The following is a 27,308-nucleotide window of genomic DNA, read 5'->3' on the forward strand; positions in this document are numbered from 1 at the left end:
ATTATTTCAACAAAAATTAACTAAAAATATATCCGAATTTTCAATAAATGAATTAATGATAGTTGGTTAGTGCCAAATCTCGTCCACGTGCGCACTCACATCTTTTCGATGTGGGACAAGGCACCTCTTCATTTGTTTTATAAACAAATTACCAACACTTGGTGTACTATTGGTCAAGATAACCAAAACCCCATCAACATTAGTAGGATATAATCAGGTGTTGATTGGTTAGTTAAGACCACATTCGGTCACCTAGGCGTGGATTGTCACATCATTCAATATATTGATTTTATTATCATTCTTGATATACCTAGGTAGACAAATGCTATTCTTTGAAACTTTGGAGTTTTGGTACAAAATAATGTGTAAGGATGATCTAAAATAGTGAAAATTACCAAAATTTTCATAAACCTATTGTAATTGTGTAAATTCAGTTATAAACTTATTTTTTAAACCAGTTAAGTCCTAAACCTTTTGTAATTGTGCCAATTTAGTCAATCGAGCCAAATTTGGCCAATCGGCACCGATGTGGACATCGATCATCTCTGGAAGACAAATTTTCAATAATATATATCTTTTTAAATTTATTTATTTTTCTTTATTTTCTTTATTTCTCCTCCTTCCTCCTTCCTCCTTCTTCCTCTTGCTCTAGCGATCGGCTAGACCAATGGCTAGTGAGCTTGCCTTGCTGTCACCGAGTTAGGGCAAGTTTGCCTAGCCACTAGTGTGGCCAGCTGTCGTTGGATCTGGTGAGGGTTCACTAGTGGTGATGCGAGCTCGCCCTTGCCCAATGACAGCAAGGTAAGCTTGCCAACCACCTCAGATTGATGACTGGCCATCCCATTAGGTTGATCGCCAAAGCAAGAGGAAGAGGGAGGGAGGAGGAAAAAAAAAGAGAGAAAAAAGGGAAAAGAACAAAGACCAAGATATTTGGGTCGGGACCCGATCCTGCCAAGTGGAGAGAAAAGAACAAAGACCAAGATATTTCTCGAAAAATTACAGGAAATATCGCCTGGAAAAGTTGTCGGATGCTCCGATTGCTCGTGGAAATTTCGATGGTTTCCCAAATGACTTTATGCAAGACAGAAAACATAGGAAATATCCGTTCCTTGCTTCTGGAAATCGTGCGACGAGACTCATGAACGTGAACCGAAACGTTCCTATGGTTTTGTACCATCCATCTCTTTTGATTTCTCGTGGCTGGGCCGGCTTGAAAACATGTTTTCCCCGAAATATTTCTCGAAGAACTATGCAGAATCAAAAGAAATATTGCCCAAAAAATTTGTCGGAGGCTCGCATAAAGGACCAGCAGCTCCTTTGCTAAAATATCTTGGCATTTATCTGTTGATTATATCAATCCAAGGGTATGACTCAATGCCTTTTAAACACATTCGGGAAGTCGATGCCAAGTTTAACATGCCGGGATTATTTGAAGAGACAAATCTCAGTGTTTTCCTAAATTTTCAGAGTCAATGACATCTCGATTCTTGACTCTAGACAAGCAAACCAGCGCAGTTTACTTTGAATGGTGTGGACATACGTGTCATCAGGTAAAACAGCAACGAGACCCATCTCAAACGATATAGCAGTTGACTGCAGCGCGACGCATGTCAGCACAGCCACGATCACGTAGTAATGCACGTAAGGTCTCTTGCCAAAAACAGCGCCCCAGACCCAGAGTATGAGGGAAGAGGCCATTATCGAGCAGGTCATTACAATGGTGTCAGAGATGATGAACCACTTGAGATGTCTACTTGACCGGAGAAAGGCCACTCCTTGGCCTGGGAAGGCGTTATTGTTATAACCACCTGCCAATGTGAAAGCCGCTGCAAACGTCACGGTTGTGATGAGTGCTGCGACCATCAATAACTTCTGACTGTTTTACTTATAAGTTCGTTCTGAACCCAAGACAGCGGATTTTTGTTCATTTGTACTGGGGAGAAATCCTCCTTGGAAATTTCAATGATCTGGGAGGCCTAGTTGTCGCCAGTTAACCATCGTGACCTGCAAGTAAAAGAAAGACAATTTAGATTTCGAAACATTGTCTGGAGATTTCATAAATTTCATTGAATTATGGCCGGGCTACTGTATGCTTGCCGAAGAAATTACGTGTTTCCTTGGCAAGCTTGTCTATGTTGAAGGCAGTTTCGCCTTTTATATTCCGAGCTGTTTGATCAACTCTCGCATCTTACAACTGGTAAGCTGTGATTTAACCTCTCCTTTCAATGATAGTTGTTAGATGCAAAGGAGTATTACAGTCGTGATCAGGCTAATTTATTAGGCCCTCGAGCTCAACGGTTTCCAATATGCATCTGACAACATTTGCTCTCCCACTTAGCTCTGCAACATGAAGAATGTATTGGCCCTTTGCGTCTACCAATTCTCCAGCATCTGGGAATTGCCGAATAATCTCTTTTATAACCTTGGCATGGCCATTACTGGCTGCTGCATGAAGCAATGAAAAACCATCTATGTCCACTGCATATGCACTCGAGATATCGAGCTCTAACAATTGCCGGACCAAATTTGTGTTATCCAGAAAAAGCTGCATAGTAGAGAGGAGTCCTGCCATGCTGGTCAGCTTCTTTGATCAGCTCTGGCGTTGCTTTTAGGAGAGTTTTCACTATATCTGTGATACAAGAACAAAACATCCTTGAAAGCACACAGAACGTGCAAGTATCGGGATTGACCAATGTGTAATGGAAGTTGAAAAAGTTTTCTACTCTGTATAAGCATATGCCAAATTTTCCATCAGTAGATACTGGAACTGTTGCTACATCAGATTACACAATGGTTGAACTCCGTAAAAGAATTTAACATCTCTTTTAATACTTCAGAGCATGATATGTTGCAGGTCAAAGAATAAAGAGATCCCAGAATGTCTTGCGCTCACGGCAGCGTGCAAAGCTGTCTGGCCATCTAATCTACCATGAGCAGATAAAGGGCAGGATGTCAAGATCCAATTTTCAATCTCTTTTATGCCCCCTCTGGCAGCCAGGTACAACGGGGAGTCTCCTGCACTATTTTTGTAAAGTACAAGGCGAGAATCCACTTTTATTAACAATCTAATTACTCGCGAGTGACTGTTTCTGATCCCCTCATGCAGGGCCATGTTGTTCCTTCTATTTCCTGGTCTTAGCATCTTCAAATTGCGGTCGCAGCCCCTTTCAATGTCAATCTGAGAAAGAGAGGTGGATGTGATCTCACTGACTGGAAACTCCACAACAGAAAGATGGCTAGCCCTTGAAGGTACATGCGGCTGCATGAGAAGGGACTTGCATCGACTATAGATCTCCGTGAAGGCTGGTCGTTGTCACATTGGAATCGGCATGGCTTCAACTATATGAAGTAGTGCATCACGTGAGATTGATGAAAATTCAAGGTTGCATGTTCTGACACTTACATCAGAAAAAATTCGAAAACAAGGCGAATGGGTGATGAAGGTCATCGTGCAGGGTACGCTAATTGACATTGATTTTAGAAAATTCACAACATGCTGTCTAGATTTTCCACCAGCGTGAGGCATGCGAAGACTGGAGATTAACAGCTGTGGGTGATCAGGACTGACGTTTTACAGCGATGTCGTAAAGTTTTACAATCTATGTGTCGGTAATATTCCTTACTTACCGAAACTCTTCTTATTCAATGTATGTTTGATCATCTTTGCATTCGTAGCTTCTTTTACGTTAGTAAGTTACGACAGAAAATCGATTCTTCAAAGCAAATCTGACAGTCCACCATTTCTTCTCTTTTTATCCAATGACCCATATTGAATCTAGGACCGGGTCCGTAGAAATACAAATTCCCTTTGAGAGAGAGGAAAGAGAAAATCGCGAAAAATAAAGACGCATGAAAAAGTTGAATGTGTTAGCTACGCATGAGTGAATAAGAGAGGTATAACGAAGTGTGACATGTCCCAGCAGCTCAAAAAAACCTTCCCCACTTAAATTGAGTTCTAGATCAGTCAAGTGGCTAGTGGAAGTATGTATGTTGTTTTATCATAAATGTTTAAACATCGACAATGAAAATATTTAATCATTGACTAATTACTTCAAACAATACGTGATTATTTCAGAAAAATACATTTCAAACAATCATTTTTGCAAAATAGACGGAGATTATAATATGACGAGGGTGAGAACTTGTGGGACATCGAATGCTCCTATGATCCAGTAGCATCATGACAAGTTCATTGCAATCTGAGCAAAGGCTCAAATGAATTATGATAGAAGATCTAGGAGGTTAGTCCCAAGAGTATCGGTTTCACTAAGGCTCGACTCATGACTAAGCTTTAGGGAATGTGATTTTAATATCGAATTTTGATTAATGAAAACCCTTCTAGCATTTATCGCACATTTGGCGCATTCACTCATCTTCGGCCATTCTGTGGCTTGTGCATATGCTCATGTGTGCAGTTATGCTTGGGATGCTTCGCCATAGTCACCGGAGAAACCTTCACTCCCTGATAATGCCAGAAAGAAATTTCTCCTCCATGATTATGCCTAATTTTCCGCCAGACTATGATTTTCTTTTGATTGGAGAAATGGATAATCGTCACTAATTGCCTTTACCCCTCAATTTGAGTGTGTTAAAGGGGAATATCTCGTTATCTGCAAAATGTGCCCAACTCAACATAACTCCATTTATTCTTTTTCAAAAGCAGCTTTCGCCGACCGGAATCAAGTCAACTTGACTAAAGAATATCGGGCGATGCTACTGCTCACACAGAAGCAAAGTCAGAGCTAACCATGTGTCAATCTTTTGCGCGTGACAATATTCATATTTAAGGTTTTGACTTTGAAGATGAAGGAGACCCTTGAAAGATCAGTGTTTTGATTAGCAGAATAGACTTTTATTCGAGGGTTTTTACGTCTTTTTGGCACTAGCCAGCTAAAAGTCAGATGCCTGGGAGGCTGAGAAGTCAGCCACCCGAATGGGAAAAACTCAGATTTTTGAGAGATCTTAAACTCTTTAAGGCAATCTTGCTTAAACCCAAGGAAACACTGTTAGAAGAAAGATGACGAGCCCGAAGAACAAACCTACAATTATGTCCACAGTTTTGGATGCGGAAACAAGTAGACAATAAAATAGGCTGGACAAATTCTCAATTTCAGGGGCTCATACCGCCTGCTCATTTCATTCCCACGAACCTGGAATTTATAAGGATATGTGCATCGGATATATCTACAAGCAAATTGAGAAGATGCATATACTTTTTTTATGCACATGTGCGTGACGTCGAGTCCTTCAGTAAGATCACATAGAGTTCTACAAACTGCATCATTGCGGATAATGCAAACCCCATTGCTTTTAGTATGACTTGGTTCGTTGCCTTCTACGAAACTTGCTTCAGTTTTCACCTCTATAAATCCGAAACACTCGACTTTTAAACACATGCCTTATTTCATCCATTTATTTAATTATGATTGATAGGATCCCTAAGGCTCCAACCAAAGTACGGTTAAAATTTCTTCAAATGTTGCGCATCTAATTGAGATTGAAATATATTAAGCTTGACATGCAAAAATCGGAACTTTCTTTCAAGGAAAAAAACACAATCTCTAAGTGAAGGATGCATTATGATATATAAACAACTCGTATCACTTTATATTGGTCAAATTCTTAATTTTGTGAGATTTAGAGCTTTAAAATCATCTATTTACCTATAACTATGTTCACTTTGAGGTCGGCTTTGGGTTTATCGCGAGGGGTGAGGTGGTCGGCAGGGTGGTTCCAGGTCTAAGTCTTTCGGCTGGCCAGGATGGACATCAGATATCCGTAGAGGCAGTCCTGCAGATGAGCAATTAAGACCAGCAGTTGATAGAAGCAGGTAATGGAAATGGACCAATCTATTTCATGGTAACGCTCGTGTTATTTTTCAAGGTCGCCAACAACCTAGATTTCCCGGCAAGGAATGTAAACCTATATAGATCGGTCAGAGGAATCAGTAGTTTGAGTTCCCTGCAATGATGCATCTTTATAGAATTTTATTGAGTTTGCCACGTTATAGTAGTTCTGTAAATCAATTTTAAATACATAGACTGATACATGCGCTTTGATAGAATTATTTACCCAAATTACTAAGTAGTACCGGTAAGCACTAAAACATGCGATGACAACAACACATTACTGCGAAAAAATGTAAACAATATTATAGAGAAAACTACAAACTAATTTCCAGCACAAACTTTTATAAAAAATTTCAATAAAAATCAGGTATGTTACCAAATTAATAACAACCATACATTTTATAAACTGAACCTAATGATAAGTTTTAATAAAAAGACTCTTTGTGGCTGACTTTTCTGATGGAGTGGGTACTCACATTTGGACCAACTCATATAAATCTTAAGTGCTCTTTATTATTTCCGTTGATTTCTGTGATAATTTTGTTTTTTTTATCCCGTGTATCCTTTAATTTTCGTGCTATTTCACTGCATAACCCCACACAGAATCTCATATGTTCACAAGATGATTTAGTAAGATGAGTGAAAAATTACCTTCTTCTTGGTGTATTGCCACCGAGACTCGCAAATATCCAGAAACGGGCGGCCCTCGGCGTTTTTCGCCCTCAGATCCACCCCCAGGAATCTTCAGCAACCTCTTCACCATTCTGTAGTTCAGGTCCTCAGCAGCCACGTGCAGCGGCGTGTTTCCATAGCGGTCGGCTTCGGTCACCAGCCTCACCAGCTCGGGCAATCTCAACACCGCCTTAGAGTGACTCGGCCGGCACTTCAGCACAAGATGAACCGCGTTCCGGCCCTTGTCATCGGAGATCTCGACTGTCTCAGCATAACCCCATTTATTCTTTCTTCAGAAAACGGCTTTTGCCAACGGGAATCGAGTCAATTTGACTAAAGAAGGTAGGACGCTGCTACTGCTCACAGAAGCAAAGTCAGAGCTAACAACGTGGTCAATCTTTTGCGCGTGACAATACTTATGTTTAAAGGTTTTGATTTTGAAGATGAAGAAGACCCTTGAAAGATCATTGTTTTGATTAGTATAACAGACTTTTATTCAAGGGTTTTTACGTCTTTTTGGCATTAGCCAATAGTCAAATGGCGGAGAGGCTGAGAAGTCAGCCACTCGAGTTCTGTCCTCAAATGGGAAAAGCTCAGATTCTTGAGAGATTTCAACTTCTTAGTTGAGATATGTGAATGAAGAGAAAAATAATATTCTGTTCATTGACTAATGATTAGTATCACGTACCTATCTATATGCTTTACCTAATGACTATCTAATGTAACATATAAGAATAAATCAAGGAGAATATACAGAATCACATAATCACATAATATCTTAAAATTTATTTCTAACATCTCCTCAAACTTAAGATGATTTGAAAGAAGTCAACTTGAGTTTAAAAAATAAATCTAGAAAACACCTGGGTGAATGTCTCTTGGTGAAAACATCAATAGTTTGTTCAACAGATGAAACATAGACAAGTTGAATGGTGCCACAAAGAATGTGATATTGGACGAAATGACAGTCTATTTTAATATGCTTGGAATGTTTATGAAAAACATCATTATGTACAATTTGTATAGCACTCCGATTATCACAATAAATGATTGTTCCAATATGATAATGCACTCCCATATCTTGTAGTATCCACCGTAACCATAAAAAGTCTAATATCTTATTAGCAAGAGCTCAATATTCTACTTTTTTACTAGAGCTAGCAATAGTGGTTTGTTTCTTGCCACGCCATGAGATAAATAAGTCGCCTAAAAAGATGTAGTAGCTTGTAGTGGAGCGACGATTGTGAGGGTCACCGGCCCAGTCAACATCAGAATAAGTTGTCAACTCCAAGGTAAAATGAGTAGAAAAATGAAGACCATGAAACAATGTACCGTTGGCGTAGCGAAGAATTCGAAGAACTGCAGCAAAATTAGTTGTACAAGGTGCGGTCAAGTACTAACTAACAATGTGAACAGTATAAGCGATGTCAGAATATATAAGACTGCCAAATAACTGCCAATAAAGTGTAGAATTTGGAAGGAGAGTTCCATCCTTGTCATTGAATTTTGCATTCAACTCAATGGGAGTAGAAGCAATCTTGTTATCAATGAGCCCACCCTGAGAAATAAGATTAGTGGCATATTTTGCTTGTGAGAGATAATAACCAAAAGCATAAGATGCAACCTCCGAGCCTAGAAAATAGCAGAGTCGCCTAAGATTTTTCATTTCCAACTAATTACTAAGACACTGCTAGAGTTTGGTAATGCTATACTAATCATCTCTAGTAATAACCATATCATCCACATATAAGAGCAACATAATGTATCCACAATGCATGTGTCGAACAAATAAAGTGTGGTCATAAGGATTGGATTTATAGCCCAAAGATTCCATGGTTGAACTAAACTGGGAGAATTATCAAAAAAGTCATAAACCTTTTGTAGTTGTGCCAATTTAGTTATAAACTCAAGTTTTTTTGGCCAATTGAGTTCTAAACCTTTTATAATTGTATTAGTTTAGTCATTCTAACCAAAATTGGCCAGCTCCCGCTAATGTGGCCGCCAGCAGGCGTGGGCAATAAATTATTTTATCAATTTTTGAATCTTTTTTACCTTTTTTCTTTCTTTTCTTTTTCTCCTCCCTCCTCCTTCCTCCTCCCCCGTACTCCCTCCTTCTTCCTTTGGCTCTGGTGACTGGCCAGCCCTCGTCGGTCACCGGATTGAGGTGGTCGGGCAAGCTCGCCTCGCCGTTGTTGGGTGAGGGCGAGCTTGCCCTACCACTAGCGAGGCAAGCCCCTGTCGGATCTGGCGAGGGCGAGCTCGCTTGGCCTCCTCAGTCTAGCGATCGGTGAGGGTTGGCCGGTTGCTGGAGCCAAAGGAAGAAGGAGGAAGAGGGGGAGGGAAAAAAAGAGAGAGAAAAAAGGTAAAAAAATATTAAAAATTAATAAAATAATTTAGAAAAAATAAAATATTATTAAAAAATTGTTATCGGGGCTGGCTAGCCGCCACGTCGTCGTTGGCTGGCCAATTTTGGCCGAAATGACTGAATTGACACAATTGTAAAAGATTTAGGATTCAATTGGTAAAAAAAAAATAATAATAATAAGTTTATGACTGAATTGGCATAATTCCAAAAGGTTTAGGACTTTTTTAGTAATTTCTCCAAACTAAACTTGGAGTACCATGCACAGGGAGCTTGCTTCAATCCATACAATACTCGACGCAATCAACACAATTTATCAGATGAAAGAATATAGTGTGCCATATAAACTTCCTCTGCGAGATTGCCATTAAGAAAAACATTTTTGACATAATATGTGAATGAATACAAAATAATATTTTGTTCATTGACTAATGAATAATACATGTGCCTATTTATAGACTATACACAACGACTATCTAAAGTAACAAATAAAAATAAATCAAGCATAATATACAAAATCATAGAATCATAAGATATCCTAAATATATCTCTAACATTCTCTAAGACAATCTTGCTTAATCCAAAGGAAACACTGTTAGAAGAGAGATGGCCTGCCCAAAGAACAAACGCACACTTATGTCCAAAGTTTTCGATGTGGAGACAAGTGGATCGAACAATAAAATAGGCCGGACAAACTCTCAATTTCAGGGGCTCATGCTGTCAACTCATTTCATGCCCGCGAACCTGGAATTTATCGGGGATGGCACATCTATACAAGCAAATTGAGAAGATGCATGTACTTTTTTTTGTTTGCACATGTGCGCGACATTGAGTCCTTCGGTAAGATCACTATAGACTTCTACGCGTTATCGTGGATAATGCAAACCCCACTGCATTTAGTATAACTTGGTTCGTTGCCTCCTGCCAAACTTGCTTTAGTTTTCTCTGTATAATCCAAAACAGCCAAATTTTGAGCACGTCTGATTTCATCAATTTATTACGAAGGCTTCAACCAAAGTACGATTAAAGTTTCTTCAAATGTTGGGCATTTGAATGAGATTGAAATGTATTAAGTTCGACACGCAAAAATTAAAACTTTCTTTCGAGGGAAATAAACACACTCTCTAAGTAAAGCACGCATTATGAGATACAGACAACTTGTATAATTCATATCGTTCATATCCTTGATTTTGTGAGGCTTAGAATTTTAAAATCATCTATTTACCCATGGTTGTGTTTGTTTAGGTTAAAAATATAATTAACAAGTTTTTGGAGCACAAGTTGAGGTCATGGTTCATTTTAAAGCAAGAACATCCAATTCTTAAAAATGTTGGCTATAATTTGGGTTAAATGCTTGATTTTGTGAGTTTTAGAGCTTTCAAATCATCATTTTGGTTTAAAGAGATTCGAGTTTTAATCTACGGTCATAAATTCTTTGAAGGGATCATTTGGATTTACACATCTAAAATAAGGACACTTGTCCTCGAACATATATGTATATATATGTATACAGACATACACGAACCGGTGTTGTTTATCCTTTGGTTAAATGGATTTGAAAAGAATGTTTAGATTGAGGATGAATAAAAACCTCTTCATTGTCTTCCCAAAGATGCATCGGCAGGAAAGTAACTTGTTGCTTCTTAGGATACATTGAGTAAAACTAAAATTTGCATAGCTTTACATGGAAGCCACCAGAGCCAATTAACCACTTGGGTTAAAATTTCTAATCCGTGCATGCATCGTGTAATGTGTATGTATAATTTCCCAAGTGGTTCTTTTAATTACATTTTATTTAGTTAACAAGTACAGATTCGTTAACACCAGACCCAAAATCTAGACCAAAACATAAAGAAGCTAATATCCCAAATCAAAACATAACAATACACTTAACCAATAAGACCTACTCAATTAAATGCCTAAAAAAGCTTGTGGATCGAAAATGTTATGTTAATATGCTTGGCCCACGAAACCCATCTATGGGTCTAAAGAGCTCATTGATTAGGAGTTTTCAATGAAGAGCGTTTTAGTAGAGATCAAGACACGTGTGGGCGATTGATCGATTCCAAACATGAATGAAAGTTGAAGTTTGAGCCAAGAAGGATCCATCAACTAAGGGATAACAATAGCAAAAGGATCGAAAGCGGTCACAAGTCATCTTGAAGTACCGTGAGACAATTAGAGATTCTTGCATAGGAAAATCAAAGACGCACAACAAATTCACCCATTAAAGATGAAGAGGAATAAGAGTTTGCACACTTATTTTACACATGCACATATCTTTCAAATCGTTTCAATACTTCGAACAAGAATCATGCTGCATCTATCAAGGAGTCCATCAAGTTAGGTAAAAAAATTCAGATCAGATCTTTGTTGAGGGTTTAGTTTCAAATTCAAATTAGATTATTCCTAAGTTCAATATTTGTCTTTGAGTATGAAAGCTTTCAAGTCGAGTCTTACTTTATCTATGCTTTTATTGATTTCCTTTGAGAAGTTTATTGTTCAACTCCAGTCATTGTTCCGATTCAATCACAATCTTTGCAATGTCCTTATTGATCTTTAAGTTATTGTTTTCTGACATTGGAGAGTAGAATATGAAGCTCTTAGATCCGCAAGATAAAGGACCATAGAACTACGTGGTAGATAGAATTAGGGTTAGGTGATGATTACCATTTAAGTTATTGTTTTATAGCGAGCCATCTTACGGAGAGATAAGGTTGAGGTACCCGCTAGAACACCAAAAGGGCGTGCGCTAATGTTGGAAGATATGCAGAAGATCCTGGAAATATACCGGGAAACAGATTGATCCGTTTTTTGATTATAAAGAATCAATCTAAATATTAGATTGATTTGTAAAATATTACATTGCCTTTTCTATATGTACATCTTGTAATATAACTACTGAAGTCTTGTATATTGATTACAAGTAAGAAATACATAGAAAACTTCTCCCCAAAATTCGCCTTCCTTTCCTTGTCCATTCCTTGCTTCGGTTTCTGACATGGTATCAGAGCCTTGTCTCTAAGCTCCAACTTCCGCACTTGATTGCTTTTGTATGTTATTGAAGCTGCAAGACAGATCAATGTCTTGTTACGAAAGAATCAAATTCTGTAAGAAGGAAGAAGAAACAGAAATGATTTTTTTACCATGAATCCAGAGAATCCGCTCCCTACCACAGGTGACGTCACACCAATGGGAGAGACACAAGGCCACAGCACCGGCACGATACCTGCAATTCCCACAACCCAGCAACAAATCCAGACTCAATGGCATTATTCCCGACTCAGGCGAATATGGGGCAGCCCATCCCGGGCCATCCTTACCAATGGGTACCCTATCCATGGTACGTCGAGCAAGGCCCGAATCCATCATTGCCAGGGGTAATGAGTTACCAGAGTAATGTTCAGCCCGACGGGAGCCTACTAGCCGCAAGCGAAGCAAGCTTAGCCGCCGAGACAAAACGAGTAAGCAGGTCTGGAGAAGCGGGTTCGGGAACAAACCCTCACCCAGGACTCTTCAATGCGGGTCACGGAGCCGGGTTTAATGGATCGGGTACAGGGATGAACCCCTACCCGAACCTTTCACCCGGATTTTTACTGTTTTCAATTGCAGCCATTACCGGCCAACCAAAGCTAGGCGATCTCTTGCATGTGTCAACCGCCAACGGTCAAGAATTGCAACTGATTAGTTTGCAACTGATCAAGCCGAAAAACTACAACAAATGGTCACAAGACTTCCGACAGGCTCTCGTGACAAAGGATAAAGATGGTTTCCTCGACGAAACCGTACCAATCTCGTCAGACGAAAGGCTGGCAAGGCACTGGAGAAAGTGCAATCACCTGATCTACACCTGGATCGGCAATTGCGTCCCTCCAGATGTCGCAGTAGGCCTCCCACCGATGGAAGATTCGAAAATCATGTGGGACAACATCAAAGAAATGTACGAGAAATTAGACCGAGCAAAAATCTTTTGTCTCATGCAGGAACTCACAGCTCTCAAGCAAGGGAATATGTCCGTCACAACGGTTTACAACAAACTCTCATCGCTTTGGAACGAGCTCGAGGCTACGAAAGAAAAACTCGAGGGACCTCCAGAAACTCTCAAGTAGTACAAATCCATGAAGGAGAGGGAGAAATCCACTCGATTTCTTTTAATTTCGAATGAAACATACCTAACATTTTGTTCGCAGATCCTAGCGATGGATCCCGTGCCACCCCTTGACCGGATTTTCTAGCTGGCCGTCCAAGAAGAGAGCCAGCGGCTCACAACTCCGGAGCAGACATGAGGAGGCGAAGCCGTTGCTCTCGCTCTTTGCGGAGAATTCCACGAGAGAGAATTGGGGGCGAAAACCCTAGCCTGGGAGAGAGAAAATAGCGAGGGGCTAGGGTTCGGAACCGGCGACAGAACCCTTAAAAGGGAAGGAGGCTACGGCCCGGATTTAATCCGACAATCTGACGGCTCGGATTTCTTGCGGAGATCTGACGGCCCTAATTTCCTTCGGCGATATGACAGTCCACAAGGAGTCGATCTATCCGTTGCATCGGATGGTGGAGATAATTCCACAATTAAAGCATCCGACGGCCAGATTTTTTCCGCATCAATAAGGAATTTCGGCCAAAATTCAAGGGGGAGAGGTAAATTATACTGTGAACATTGCAAACGTCCACATCATACCATAGATAATTGCTGGAAATTACATGGAAAGCTAGGAGTAAAAGGAAAAAAGAAAGAGTATTCTGCAGCTTACCAGGTGACTGGACCCTCTTTGGACCAAGTAGTGGTGACCAATTACTTATGGGCAATATCAGCAATTGATGCGGAGCCTTTGCAGAAGAAAGCGACATTGGAAATAAAGGAGGAAGTTTTCAGGTATATCCCTTTGCCCGATCAATTCTATTTCAAAAAGGCATGGATAGTTGACTCGGAGCAAGTGATCATATCATTTGTGATATAAGCTTTTTCAAAAATGCATAGGAAATTGGAAACACCCATTTCGTGCAACTTCCAAATGGAAACATTACTCATGTCACATTAACAGGGATTGTTCAATTAAGCCCTCAAATTGTCCTACAAAATGTCCTTTATGTCCAACAATTTCAGTTCAATCTCATTTCCGTGTCCAAAGTCTGCAAGGAAAATTCCTGTCAAATACTCTTAGATGCTGACACATGTTTTTTTTCAGGCTCTTTCGACTGGGAAACTGATGGGCTTGGGTAGTCTTTCTGAAGGTTTATATTTCTGGACTAGTATTCCAAGTCATTTTGATTTGAATTCAATTCCTTTCAATAAGTTGTCATTGTGTAATACCATTGCCAATGATAAAGATTTTCTTTTACATTCAAGAATGGGACATTGTGCCTGCTTTCCATACTCTAAATGTCATATTTGTCCTCTCGCAAAACAGTCTCACACACCTTTCCCTTTGAATGCAAAACGTTATGCTGCTATCATTTCCTTAATTCATGTGGATGTCTGGGGACCATATCACACAGCAAATCGTGATGGTTCACGATATTTTCTCACAATTGTGGATGATCACTTTCGGGCCACATGGGTATTCCTGATGTAGTCAAAAGCTCAAGTTCCATCTCATTTGAAAACATTCATCACCCTGACTAAAAATCAATTTGGGAAATCAATCCAGTGAATACTGACTGACAATGGGAAGGAATTTTTTAGTCATGACTGCAGATCACTTTTCTTGTCTCATGGCATTCTACATGAAAGCTCCTGTATTTATACTCCACAACAAAATAGAGTAGTAGAACGTAAACATTGTCACTTGCTGGAAGTCGCAAGAGCTTTGAAGTTTCAGGGATCTATTCCAGCGATATATTGGGGAGATTGTGTTCTTACTGCAGCCTATCTCATCAACCGCATGCCTACTCTGATATTAGCTGGTAAATCACCCTTTGAATTACTTTATGGAAAAAAAAAAAACTAGCAGTAGATCATCTACGAGTTTTTGGTTGTCTATGTTATACTGCAACTATGGGACCTCGAGACAAAATGAGTCCACGTGCCAGGAGGTGCATTTTCATGGGTTATCCTAACCTACAGAAGGGCTACTATGTTCTCGATCCAACATTAGAGAATTTTTCGTGAGCAGGGATGTCATTTTTCATGAAATTGTCTTTCCCTTTCATGAGTCTACAGAGAATTTGGATATCTCAACCAATTCTCATCGCTCCTCAACTGAGGAAAATATATCTCCTGAATATTTTCTCACAACATCACCAGGATAGGTCATTCCATCCTCCTCATTTGATCGGGCACCTCAGATGGCAACATTGGAAAGTGTACCTGCTGTTCCATTAAATATTGAGATGATTCTGGTGAACCAACAGACGATAATGCTACGGAGACATCTTCTCCTCCACCACCAACAGATCATCCACGACGTTCGGGGCGAGCTACGAGACCACCAACGTGGACCAAAGACTATGTTTGGGCCTCACTTAACGGACCGGTTATTCACTATCCAATATCTTCTTATGTCTCATTTGAAAAACTTTCGTCGGAGCATAGATGTTGTATTAGTCGTATATCGGATGAGAAAGAACGGTCTAGTTATGATGAGGCATCCAAAGACCCATAGTGGCAAAAGGCCATGTAAGCAGAATTACAGGCATTGACTGATAATCACACATGGGAGATAGTTCATCTACCCCCAAATAGGAAATCCATAGGATGCAAATGGGTCTATAAAGTAAAGTATAGAGCTGATGGATCCATTGAACGATACAAAGCTCAATTGATGGTGAAGGGATATACACAACGAGAAGGTTTTGACTGCCATGAAACTTTTTCTCCGGTTGCTAAAGATGTCACCGTCCGCTCATTCTTATCAGTTGCAGCAATCCATGATTGGGCGTTACACCAAATGGACGTCCATAACGCTTTTCTTCATGGTGATTTGGATGAAGAAATTTACATGGATATTCCTCAGGGCTTACGGAGACAGTGGGAGAATAAAGTATGTCGTCTCCGCAAATCCCTTTATGGGCTGAAACAAGCTTCCAGACAATGGTATGCTAAATTTGCTAACGCTCTCACCAATGCAAACTTCAAACAATCCAAGTATGATTATGCCTTGTTTACATGGACCAAAGGTACGTCATCTATTTACTTGATGATTTAAGTAGATGACATTCTTATCATGGGAAATTATGAAGCTGCAATAGAGAGCCTTAAAAAATATTTGCATACCACTTTTCATATAAAAGATCTGGGAGCACCAAAATATTTTCTTGGGATTGAGATCGCTCGATCTCACCAAGGGATTTCCCTCAGTCAGAGGAAATTTGTATTGGAGATTATATCAGAGGCTGGTTTATCAGGATCCTGACTATGACCAGACCTAATATATCATATGCAGTGTAGAATCTCAGTCAGTTTATGCACAAACTGAAGGAATCCCACATGAATGCCACTCTAAAGGTCATGAAGTATTTGAATGGATGTCCAGGACTCGGGATACTTCTATCTAGAAGATGCAACATGGAAATGACAGCATACTGCGATGTAGATTATGCAACGTGCCCTATGAGTCGAAGATCCATAATTGGTTTTTGCATTAAGCTGGGAGATTCTCTTCTTTCATGGAAAACCAAGAAGCAAGCAACAAATCCTTTATCCTCAGCTGAAGCAGAATATCGGGCCATGGCAAAAACCACATGTGAGATTGTGTGGATACGAGGTTTACTTGGTGACCTCAGAGTACAGCTGAAAGGTCCGACGAAGAAATTTTGTGACAATGAATCGGCTCTGAAGCTTGCGGCGAATCCTGTAATGCACAAAAGGACCAAGCACATAGAAGTGGATTGTCATTTCACTCGGGAGAAGATTCAAGAAGGGACAATCGAGACAAGAGGGATTGGAACTGCTGAACAACTTGCAGATGTGTTCACCAAAGCCCTATGTCAAAGACAACATGCATATCTACTGAGCAAGCTAGGCGTCTTGGACATTTACAAGCCACCAGCTTGAGGGGGAGTGTTGGAAGATATGCAGAAGATCCTGGAAATATACCGGGAAATTGATTGATCTGTTTTTTGATTATAGAGAATCAATCTAAATATTAGATTGATTTGTAAAATATTACATTGCCTTTTCTATGTGTACATCTTGTAATATAACTACTGAATTCTGTACATTGATTACAAGTAAGATATACACATAAAACTTCTCCCCAAAATTCGTCTTCCTTTCCTTGTCCATTCCTTGCTTCGGTTTTTGACAGTTGAAGTATTTCGAGGAGAACCTGAAATTAAATTACAGAAATCAAAGATTCCACTAAACTTGGATTGATGGTCATGGCAGATTATTGAGAAACCGAGAGCCCCTTTAGAGCCATTTTCGTGAAGAACGGGAAAAACTCCATTCAGGAAATTACTTAAAGTCGACATCTGCGTGCATTAGATCATGAATGAACAGCCCGGAGAGATGCCAAGTAGAAATTGTTGATGGAGTACGCGGACAGTTTCTTCTGAACTTGCAAATATTTGTCGAACCTGACTTAATTTTAGGTCTCAAATCTTCCACGTCCGGGTAGATTTTTATTTATGCAGGATATAATGGATGAATGACGTGCAAACAAAAAGAAGAAAATGGTTTCGACTTCCACACTACGAATGTCTAGACGACTTTGAATGCGTAGTTCACAACTGAAACCATGATAAAATTGAGTTCTGAGTTTGGTGAAAACGAGACAAGTCAACGAGAGCCTAAAATCAGCAAAAGGGGAACACTGGTGGTGCTTGGAACGTGGACCTTATGACGAGAAGCGCTTGCAATGTGACCCCGAAGATAGACGAGGTGGTACAGTCCGCTTGATTTCATCATCGACGGAATTAGTTGTATCGGAGGACTGAGTTATTGTGAACCTTCCCATTCCAATTGACACTCCAAGGCTTCTTCGAGCTCTTCTTGCTGAGGAGCCGATGAAGAAACACAGGAGTAGAAGTGAAGCTCTTGAACTTGAAATACTTGATCAGGAACGGGATGCTCAATCCAATGACCCCCACAGCAAAGTCCAACCACACAACATCGGTCGATATGACGCTGTACAGCCCCATTATGAAGGCAACTATGGTCCCCCCGAGGGAGATGTAAAGCAGTTTCTTACTGTACACGATGGTCCTCTTCAAGGCCATTTCCTCGGCAAGCATGGCTGAGATCAAGAGGAACAGGACTGTCAGGGAAGTAGATACGGCAAGGACGTCGGCTAGGATGAAGACCTTGAAAGCGGGTTGACCAATGAGGATAGGGTGGCCAGGTTTGAGGTGTTTTTGGCCGCTTAATTTCGCCGGAGGTGGTTGCTGAGGGGAGTCATGGAAGTTGCATAAGGGGGATGGCAGCGGTGGAAGAGCGTCAATAACTTCAGGCGCCAAACCACCAGGCAATGTGAAGGCGGCGGCAAAAGTGATGGTAGCAAGGAGGGTGGCGACGACACAGAGGGCATTGGCGTGGTCCTTGAGGTCGGCTTCGGGCTTGTCAAGGGAGGTGGGTTGGCCGGCGGGGTGGTTCCAGGTCTGAGGCTTTCGGCCAGCTGGGATGGACTTCAGGTATCGGTAAAGGTAGTCCTGCAGATGAGCAATAACGATCAGCAGTTGATAGAAGCAGGTAACGGAAATGGACCATTCTATTTTATGGTAAGGCTCGTGTGATTTTTCAAGGTCATCAACAGCCTAGATTTCCCACCAAAGAACGTAAACCTATATAGATAGATCGGTTAGAGGAAGCACTAGTTTAATTTCCCGATATGGATACAATCTTTATAAAATTTTATTGAGTCTGCCACATAGTTCTGTAAATCAGTTTTAATATCTCTAACGTTTAAAAAAGATGAATAAACAATGCCCGATATATGCGCTCCGATAGATTTATTTACTCAATTTACTAAGAAGTACCAGTAAGCACTAAAACATATGACGACAACAATGGGTTATGGTGAAAAAAATGTTGACAATATTATAGAGAAAAGAACAAACCAATTTCCAGATCAAATTTTTACAAAAAATTACTATAAAAATTAGGTACGTTATCAAATAAATAACAACATACGTGATCAAAAACCGAACTGAACGATATCAAATTTTTAATAAGTTTTTTTTTTTTTTTTGCGGCTGACCTTTTTAATGGAGTAGCTACTCATATTTGGACCAATTTATATAAATCTTGAGTGCTCTTTATTATTCTGTTGATTTCTCTGAGAACTATTTTTGTCCCTCATTAAATTTATGTTACAAAATCCTTTAATTTTCTCGCTATTTCACCGCATAACCCGACTCAGAATCCCATGTGCAAAAGATAATTTAGTCAGATGAGCTAATAATTACCTTCCTCTTGGTATATTGCCACTTAGACTTACAAATATCCAGAAACGTGCAGCCCTCGTAGTTCTTGGTCCTCAGATCCACCCCGGGAATCTTTAGCAACCTCTTCACCATTCTGTAGTTCAGGTCCCCAGCCGCCACGTGCAGCGGTGTGTTCCCAAAGAGGTCGGCCTCGTTCACCAGCCTCACCAGCTCGGGCAATCTCAACACCGCCTTAGAGTGTTTCGGCCCGCAGTTCAGCGTGAGGTGAACCACGTTCCGGCCCTCGTCGTCGGCGACCTCGACCGTGTCGGGGCAGTGCTCGAGCATCTCTCTCAGGACGTGGAGGTGGCCCGACGAGGCGGCTTCGAGCAGTGGGGTTCGGCCATGGGTGCGTTCCTTGGTGTAGGCCGAGGAACGGTTGGTTAGGAGGAGGCGGGTGGCGATGTCTTTCTCTCCGGCTTTCGCTGCGAAGTGCAGGGCTGTTCTTCCGTTGTCGTCGGCCTTGTTGATCATATCCGATCCTTGGAGATTTATGAGAGCTTCCACGCAATCTAGGAGATGAGGAAGAACTCATTAGAAAGAGTTAATAGAAATATAATAAAAGAAATGGGAGATGTAGCCGCTGATGTTACGGTTTCATTATATGTGGGTTAGTCTGCTCTAAGCATATAGCATCTAGATGATAACATCTCCTAGGGGACATGTAATTGATTTAATTGAAGTAAGCCTCGTTTATATCAGTAATTTTGCCGCCAAAGTTCACTTTTTCTTCTTGGGTTTTCATATGAAATGCCCTTCGAATTACACAATCCACCATTGCCACCATCGATAGGTCAGTTTAGAGTAAGGGTGATTGATTTTTGATCTGATCTGACTCCATTCCAAAACTGGATCAGAAGGATCAGTTTTAGTTTTTTGGAACTGGAGACCAAATTGCCTGCAAGTATAGTCATGTTGCCATGCTTTAATTCTTGTTGAAATTGAAGGTTGACTATGAGATCCATCATAGAAATAATTAAAGAAAATGGGGATGATAAATTACCAAAGTACCTGTCTTTTAAGTTTTTGTTATGGGTTTCACTACATAGTACAGTAGGTCAATAAAGCTTGAAGAAAATCAAAATCCATTTTCAAAATTCCTCAATTACCATTCATGCATGTTTAAATCCGTTTCTTTTTCTTTTTCTTTTGGAAGACCGAGAGGTGCCTCAATTGATTTCGGTTGTTAATAATACAAAGTTCAAAGCAATGAATTAGTGCGGGTACGAATGAACTCCCTCAGTTCCTTCAACATCATAAGCTTTCACATAGCATTTCTTGCTTGTTCATGCACGTTAAAAGAGTATAGTCTCTATATTTTCTTACCTAAGCGTTTGCTGGAACTAAAAAGTTGAAAGGCGACATGGGCTAAAAAAATATCAATACTTCATAAAATTAGAAACGCACACTTCAAATCATACTTGATTTTGCGGCAGACGAAACCTCCCATTCTCAAAAATACATTTGCTAGTCATATGATTACCAAAGTTGTCACGCCCCGAACCTCGAGCGCGCCAACATCCCACCATGGTCATTAAATTGCGACATTCCCAGGTAGTGTCGCCGACTCCATACATTTATTAATGCGCAAGCGGAACGTATTATAAAACCCCTGACAATAAAATACGGGATAGAAAAGCATGAAGCAAAACCACAACATAACACTTCCATAATTCAACAGAATTACAAACAGAGGTCTACGGCCAAAAGTCTACAAAAGACCGGCTCTTATAAAGGAATTGTCCTACGACCTACAAGTCGGACACGTTCTCCAATCTTATGACTTCACCTCTGCAACTCCTCAAGGCCAACCAAAGCTATCTAGTCGCTCCGTCCACCAGGGACCTGAAATTTTAATCCCACAACCGGGATGAGACGATGTCTCAGCAAGTTCAACCCCTTAAACCCCTATTAGAAAGAAAATACGCCCAAGGGTAGCATAGCCACATCACACAGAGAACTTACCTCGCCTCAATTCCTTCCTGCAGGTTAGCACAATTTGTATCACACAATCTTAGGTAGTAATAATAATTCAAACAATTGGAACGCCATCACTTTCATATAAATCACGATCGCACTTAGCATACATTCCAATTATTATTCACTGCCACACAATGGCATAGCCTACTCGCGGGTCGGCTATCTACTAACATTACGGTATTTCTAGAAGAATAAAGGTCCAGTCGGTCTCGCCACTACTGCGACCCAGCCACGTCATTCTCTTGACGGCATTTCTAGAAAAATAAAGGTTTAGTCGGTCTCGCCACTACTGCGACCAAGCCACGTCATTCTCTTGACGGCATTTCTAGAAAAATAAAGGTCGGTCGGTCTCGCCACTATCTTTGCGACCAAGCCACGTTATTCTCTTGACGGCATTTCTAGAAGAATAAAGGTTCGGTCGGTCTCGCCACTTTGCGACCAAGCCACGTCATTCTATCGACGGCATTTCTAGAAGAATAAAGGTCCGGTCGGTCTCGCCACTCTTTGCGACCAAGCCACGTCATTCTCTTGACGGCATTTCTAGCGAGAATAAGGATCCGGTCGGCCTAGCCACTCTGCGACCCGAGCCTTTCAACTAGCACACGACAATTCGATACCGATCCTGGATACTTTACATTTCACTCACATAATCCAATTACGATATTAACCATTAACAATCTAATTTCAATGCTAAACTCGACACTTGTGATTTTCTAAATAAAATCCATACTTTTCACAATCCACACTCAATTTATAATATACAATCATCAATTTCAAAATCGACTACACAACAAACATCGGCACGAAATTATGAGAATTTAGGATCTTCACAAAATTTTCGGAATTTAATAATTAATTAAATTTATTCCGAAAATAATTAAATAATATATTTTAATATTTCGAATAATATAATATTATTAAATTATTAAAAAATTTCGAAATATTTAAATAAATCAAAAGTAAATTCCTTTATGTCACATCACAATTTATATTAATATAACAACTCACTTAACCTTAAATTAAACACAATTTAAATTAATCAAACACCTTAATATAATCTACACTTAAATAAATTAAACTAACCACCTAATAACACTTAACACAAACTAAGCACCCATAAAGCATCATTAACCCTCTAATCAAGATTTAGTGAGTTAAACTCACCGGATTAGCGAGCCGAGCGGACCAAAACGATGGGGACGCCGAGGAGAACAACTTTCCTCAAAGCGGGCCGAGGATCCGGGCTCGGGAAGGCGGCCAAACGGGCCAAAACTCCGCTGCGATACCCATTTTCTGCAGCTGCTGTCCACTGCGGTTTGAGGCCAAGAAAGGGTAGATCCGGTGCTTGGATGAGATGGGGAAGGACCGGGGAAGGTTGAGGGGTCGAACCGGACCTAGGCGGGGCCCGAACGATGGCCGGAGGTGGCCGAACGGCTCCAGCACGGGCTGATGCAGCAGCTGCGACGCGAGTTGAGGCGAAGAGGAGACGATGCGACGGCGGGCCGGCGAGCGCGCGCGGGTCTTCGCACGCGGACGGGCGGCGACCGCGACGAACGGCGAGCGGCTACGGGCGTCGAGCGATCTTCCGCTTCTTCAGTTGCTGGGTTTCGAAGAAGAAGATGAAGAACATGGAGGAGAGAGCTCGACGGGAGAGAGGAAGAAGAGAGGAGAAAGAGAGAGAGAGAGACCATTCCCTTTTCTTTTCTTTTTTCTTTAATCCAACAAAATGGCCCACCACCACGACATCATCCCACGCCATCTTCCACTCACTCAATTCCTCCACAACTTTTCCAATGGTTGACTTTCATTTTCCGCCGGCCCAATTCTTGTACATCAAATTTCTTCAATTCCCATCAATTCTCTTCCAATTGAGTCCAAATTAAAGTCTATAAAATTAATCCAATGTCACCACACTTCAATTCACATCTTCACTTGTCCGTAGAACCAACTTAAGTCCCAAAAGTACGACCAAAAGCGGGCCTACTAATTTTTCGAGCCAAATTAGCCATTATCGATTATTTTTGCTGAAAAACTCGGCTTGCATGAAAAATCTTCCGAAGAATAGTCAATATTCCTAAAATGATTTGTGACACACCCAGACTTCCAATTTCTAAATTCGATCTCAATTCCACGGTTAATTTCACTTTGGCACGATACTAGTGCGGCCCAACCTATCGGGTAGCCTTTAGAAATTTTATTGCATTTGACCTGTGGTTGATCATCTCAAGCCACAATGTACATCTTTGAAACATTTGCGACTTTCGGTTGTCGGAGTAATCTCAAGGTTTCAAATACGAACATAGGGTACCCAATCGACAGAAAAGTCGGTCTAGTGCCGATCGACAAGAATTGTGCGATCCGGTGGAATCACCCACACTTGATCACATGCCTCTGTCGAGTCGACCTATCTCCGATCTCTAATCAATTTTTAATTGTGCCGCAATGACCCTTGCAGATTAGCTCGGTCGAAAGATCGCTTCCTAGTCAAATTCTCGAGTCTGATGCATTAGAAACTCTTAACGGCTTCACCCGATAGACTAGTTTTCACATGAGTGGCCGACTCAAGGAAAAGAACTATATGCGTGCCAACGAAATGCCCGTCTCAATTTATTGAAAATAGAATCGGAAAATCGGGATGTCACAAAAGTTGTGTTTTGCATTATATCGCACACTTACACGTTGTGCAAATAAAACTATATGTATAGTCTTTAAGACTGGCAGACATGTAGAGTTTTCTATGTTTGGTAAATATTTTCAGTAATCTATTTCCACAGTGCTTTCTGATGTATATCTCCTCTGACTTGTAAGCGTGCGACTAGCCCCCACGGATGAGCACCAGAAATCTTTTGATATCTATCAAGATATCTTGCGTAACTAAAATTCCATTTGATACTTTTTCACCTTCAAATTCAATACAAGAAAGAAAGCCACGATAATGACAATAATTATGAAACTAAGTAAAGAGATAAAGAGGGACGAATAAATAGGAATATCATCTAAAAGCAACAGAAATAACATTTGAAATATTATGGATTTTATTTTCTACCACACTATATATGAGTTTTTCCCCTTAGCCGGGTCAAGTATATCATACGTTTTATGAATAAAAATAAAGATACTTCAACTAAATTCAGTGGAGAAACTTAGAGAAATCATGGATGCATCCTTCATTTTTTGGTTAATGACGTACAAAGAAGGAAAAAAGAAAAGAAAAGAAACAACTAAAATCCTACTTCGTTAGATGGCATTTTCCTAAAGAATCTGCACAATTAATAAGTACGTACGTTGATGCTAGCAAATTGCAGTAGTCAGTTTTGGCGACATATGTAGATTTAAGGCTAAAAGAGGAGATAGGAAATTAATGAAAAATGATCTAAACAGCAAGAAATGAGCCATTTTTCTTTTAATTGACCTCCTAAAAGCACTTTAAATCGGGGGAACAGGGCTAGCCTTTTGTGCAGTACCGTAAGGCACCCTATTCTACCGTGGGTGTTTTATCCACCCTTACTCACCTCAGGCACGGGTGGCTATTATATCAGCCCACCCGATGTGCATGCCTTGACATGAAGTCTATCTTCTCCATCGTGAGGCTCCCAAATTTCTTATTTATCTTTGTCTTCTCAACAGAGAGGGAATATGGAGGATAGCACGGGATCTCCCACCTCAATGTGGTTTTTCCCGCCTGTTTTCTCTTTGAGCATTTTAAGGACCTGCTCAGATCTGAACAAAGTTATTAAGCCTTATCAACTAAAAGAGAAAATAAGATGCTCTATGCATGTGTGATGCCACGTCATTTAATTGATTTATAAGTCCTAAAAAATTGATCTTTCAGAAAATAAAGGACCATGTAATTACTCATTTTAAGCATGTATTAAAATTGACGTACTCCAACCACCGACCAAGGTGGCATAGATGGTAGGGCCTTGGACCTCCCCGGTGGAGGCCAAGGTTCGAATCCCCTACGAAGCAGGGAGGCAGTCTAGCTACTACATGGTGACTTAAGCGTGACGTCGGGGTGGTGGTTTCCCTGCTAGCGTCGCCTGGGGGTTTACGGGAACGGCTAGCGGTTCCTCCAGCACCAAAAATAAAAATAAAATAAAAAATTGACGTACTCCTACTTCCAGCAAGAACAGCAGCGTGCAAGGGGTTTGGCCTTCCGGGCCCCTCAAAGCGCGATCCCGAACACCTTCACATTGCCTGCCGCTCTCCAAGAAATTCACCATCTCCTTTACCACTTTCTCAAACCCTAACTCAGCCGCCACGTACAATGCGCTCTCGCCGACCTTGTTGACGCTCCCCACCATCTCTTCATCTTCTCTCCACAGTAACATCCCCATCTTCTCATCCCCGTTCCTCAGCGCCTCGTGCAGCGCCGTGTTGCCGGCCCCGTTTTTTTTCCTCAGCAAGCTGGTATTGATCCTGGCTGTGCCCCCATTCTCCATCTCTTTCATCTTCTGTGTGCATGGCGTCTCGGTGGTGGCCTTCCCCTCCCGTAGCTTGGCCTCGGAGAGGATGGTCTCCATGACTTTGAAGTGGCGTGTCCACGCTGCGACGTGGAGCGGCGTGTCTGCGCCGTGACAGGAGTTGTTAGGCTTGTCCACGAGCTGGGCGCACTCGCGGCAGGAGTTGTTGGGTTTGGCCACGAGCTGGGGGCACTTGCGGAGGACCTGCTTGATGAAGTCCTCGTGGCCTGACTCCGCTGCGAGGTGGACGAGATTGTTGCCCTTGCGGGTCTCTAGTTTGAGGAGGCCTAGCCGGGGTTCGTCTTCTCCATATTTCCGGATCGAGTTTTCGAGGGCAGTGAAGTTGCCTTCTTTGCCGGCTTTGTACATACTTGGGTCCATGTACTTCGTTGGGGGTTTACCGTCCTCCTCCATCTTCATCTCTTGTTCTTCCTCTCGAATTGCAGGCCTCATCTTTAGTGTGTGGATAAAGCAAATTGAGTATTGAGTGGGGAGGAAGAGATGGAGGAGGGAGTCGCATGCTATAAGATCTATAAGGTTTCGTGCGTAATTATTGCGGGCCATTTTCTAGGCAAGTCGGGAAGAATAAGCCTTACACGTCTTTGATTTGTGAGGACGACTTTTATCGCACCTCCAAATTTTTGTGTGAACCGAAAATCGCAAATTATCAGCGGATTAGTCAACTAATGAAGCATCTTGACATAAACATTATTCGGTCAGCGCGTTCCCACTCGTTTGATTCTATGGAGAAGGGGGCTTTGCTTGGGACACGAGTTGAAGAGATGGCAGGAGAGATTGTGGTGGAGGGGCTCGATGGGGACATCGAGGGCCTAATCACCCAGCGGAAGCTCTTCAGAGCTAGTCTTGCTCTGTTCCAGCCGCGAAAATACAGGGTATTGAAGAAACACCGCCTCTTTCCTCTTCTCCAGACTTTCCCTTCTTAGCTGCCATGTCCAGATTCTTTCAAAAGAAATGTCAGCCAACGACTAGCATCTTGCCAACCCGCTTGGTAAAAATGCTTTTGGACTCTACCAACTAAGAATAAACTTGTTAAATGGGTGGGCTGGGTTGGATCATAAATGATACAACTTAAATTGACCCATTTTTAACCAAAAAAAAAAAAAAAAATTGACCCATTTAACCTATTTATGACTCATTTATAGTAATGCAAATTTCTTGATCCATACCTGACCCGACCCATTTAATTAAATTTAGGAGATCTTATTTTTTATGTTTTTTTTTCAAGAAAATGAGCAGCTTATGAGGATAGGTATTTATTGCAATTTCCAACACATCTTGATATACGTATAATAAATGCTACAATAATCAATTTATTATATTAAACATGGTCAACAATTGTCCCCAAATTACTTAAATAATTTCGGCTCCAATCATTTGAATGTATTCATGAACAAGAGAGCCGAGGACAGCCGTTGTGCACGTCAATTTCGATCCCCAACGTGCAAAGAAAAATTAGAATTATTCGTCGATGACCTAAACACGTATATATCTTGAAAATCCTCATGAAAATAAAGAGTCTTTATTAAAAAGAAAATAGAAATAAAAGAAAGAAAAATGGGTGGAATGGCGGAAAAGAAAACACGGCGGCTTTTGACAGCACCG

General features: G+C 41.0%; 1 protein-coding gene across 1 annotated transcript; it reads right to left on the reverse strand.

Annotated features, from left to right (window-relative positions):
• Positions 1-24,842: 24,842 nt before the first annotated feature.
• Positions 24,843-26,138, reverse strand: LOC120296223 (ankyrin repeat-containing protein At2g01680-like). Its single transcript, XM_039317939.1, has 2 exons — positions 25,335-26,138; positions 24,843-24,932 (listed from the first exon to the last, which is right to left on the reverse strand). Exons 1-2 carry the CDS (start codon positions 26,136-26,138, stop codon positions 24,843-24,845), a joined length of 894 nt encoding a protein of 297 aa, XP_039173873.1.
• Between the last annotated feature and the right edge of the window lie 1,170 nt (positions 26,139-27,308).

This window comes from Eucalyptus grandis, chromosome 1 (assembly GCF_016545825.1).
Source record: "Eucalyptus grandis isolate ANBG69807.140 chromosome 1, ASM1654582v1, whole genome shotgun sequence".
NCBI classification, from domain to species: domain Eukaryota; kingdom Viridiplantae; phylum Streptophyta; class Magnoliopsida; order Myrtales; family Myrtaceae; genus Eucalyptus; species Eucalyptus grandis.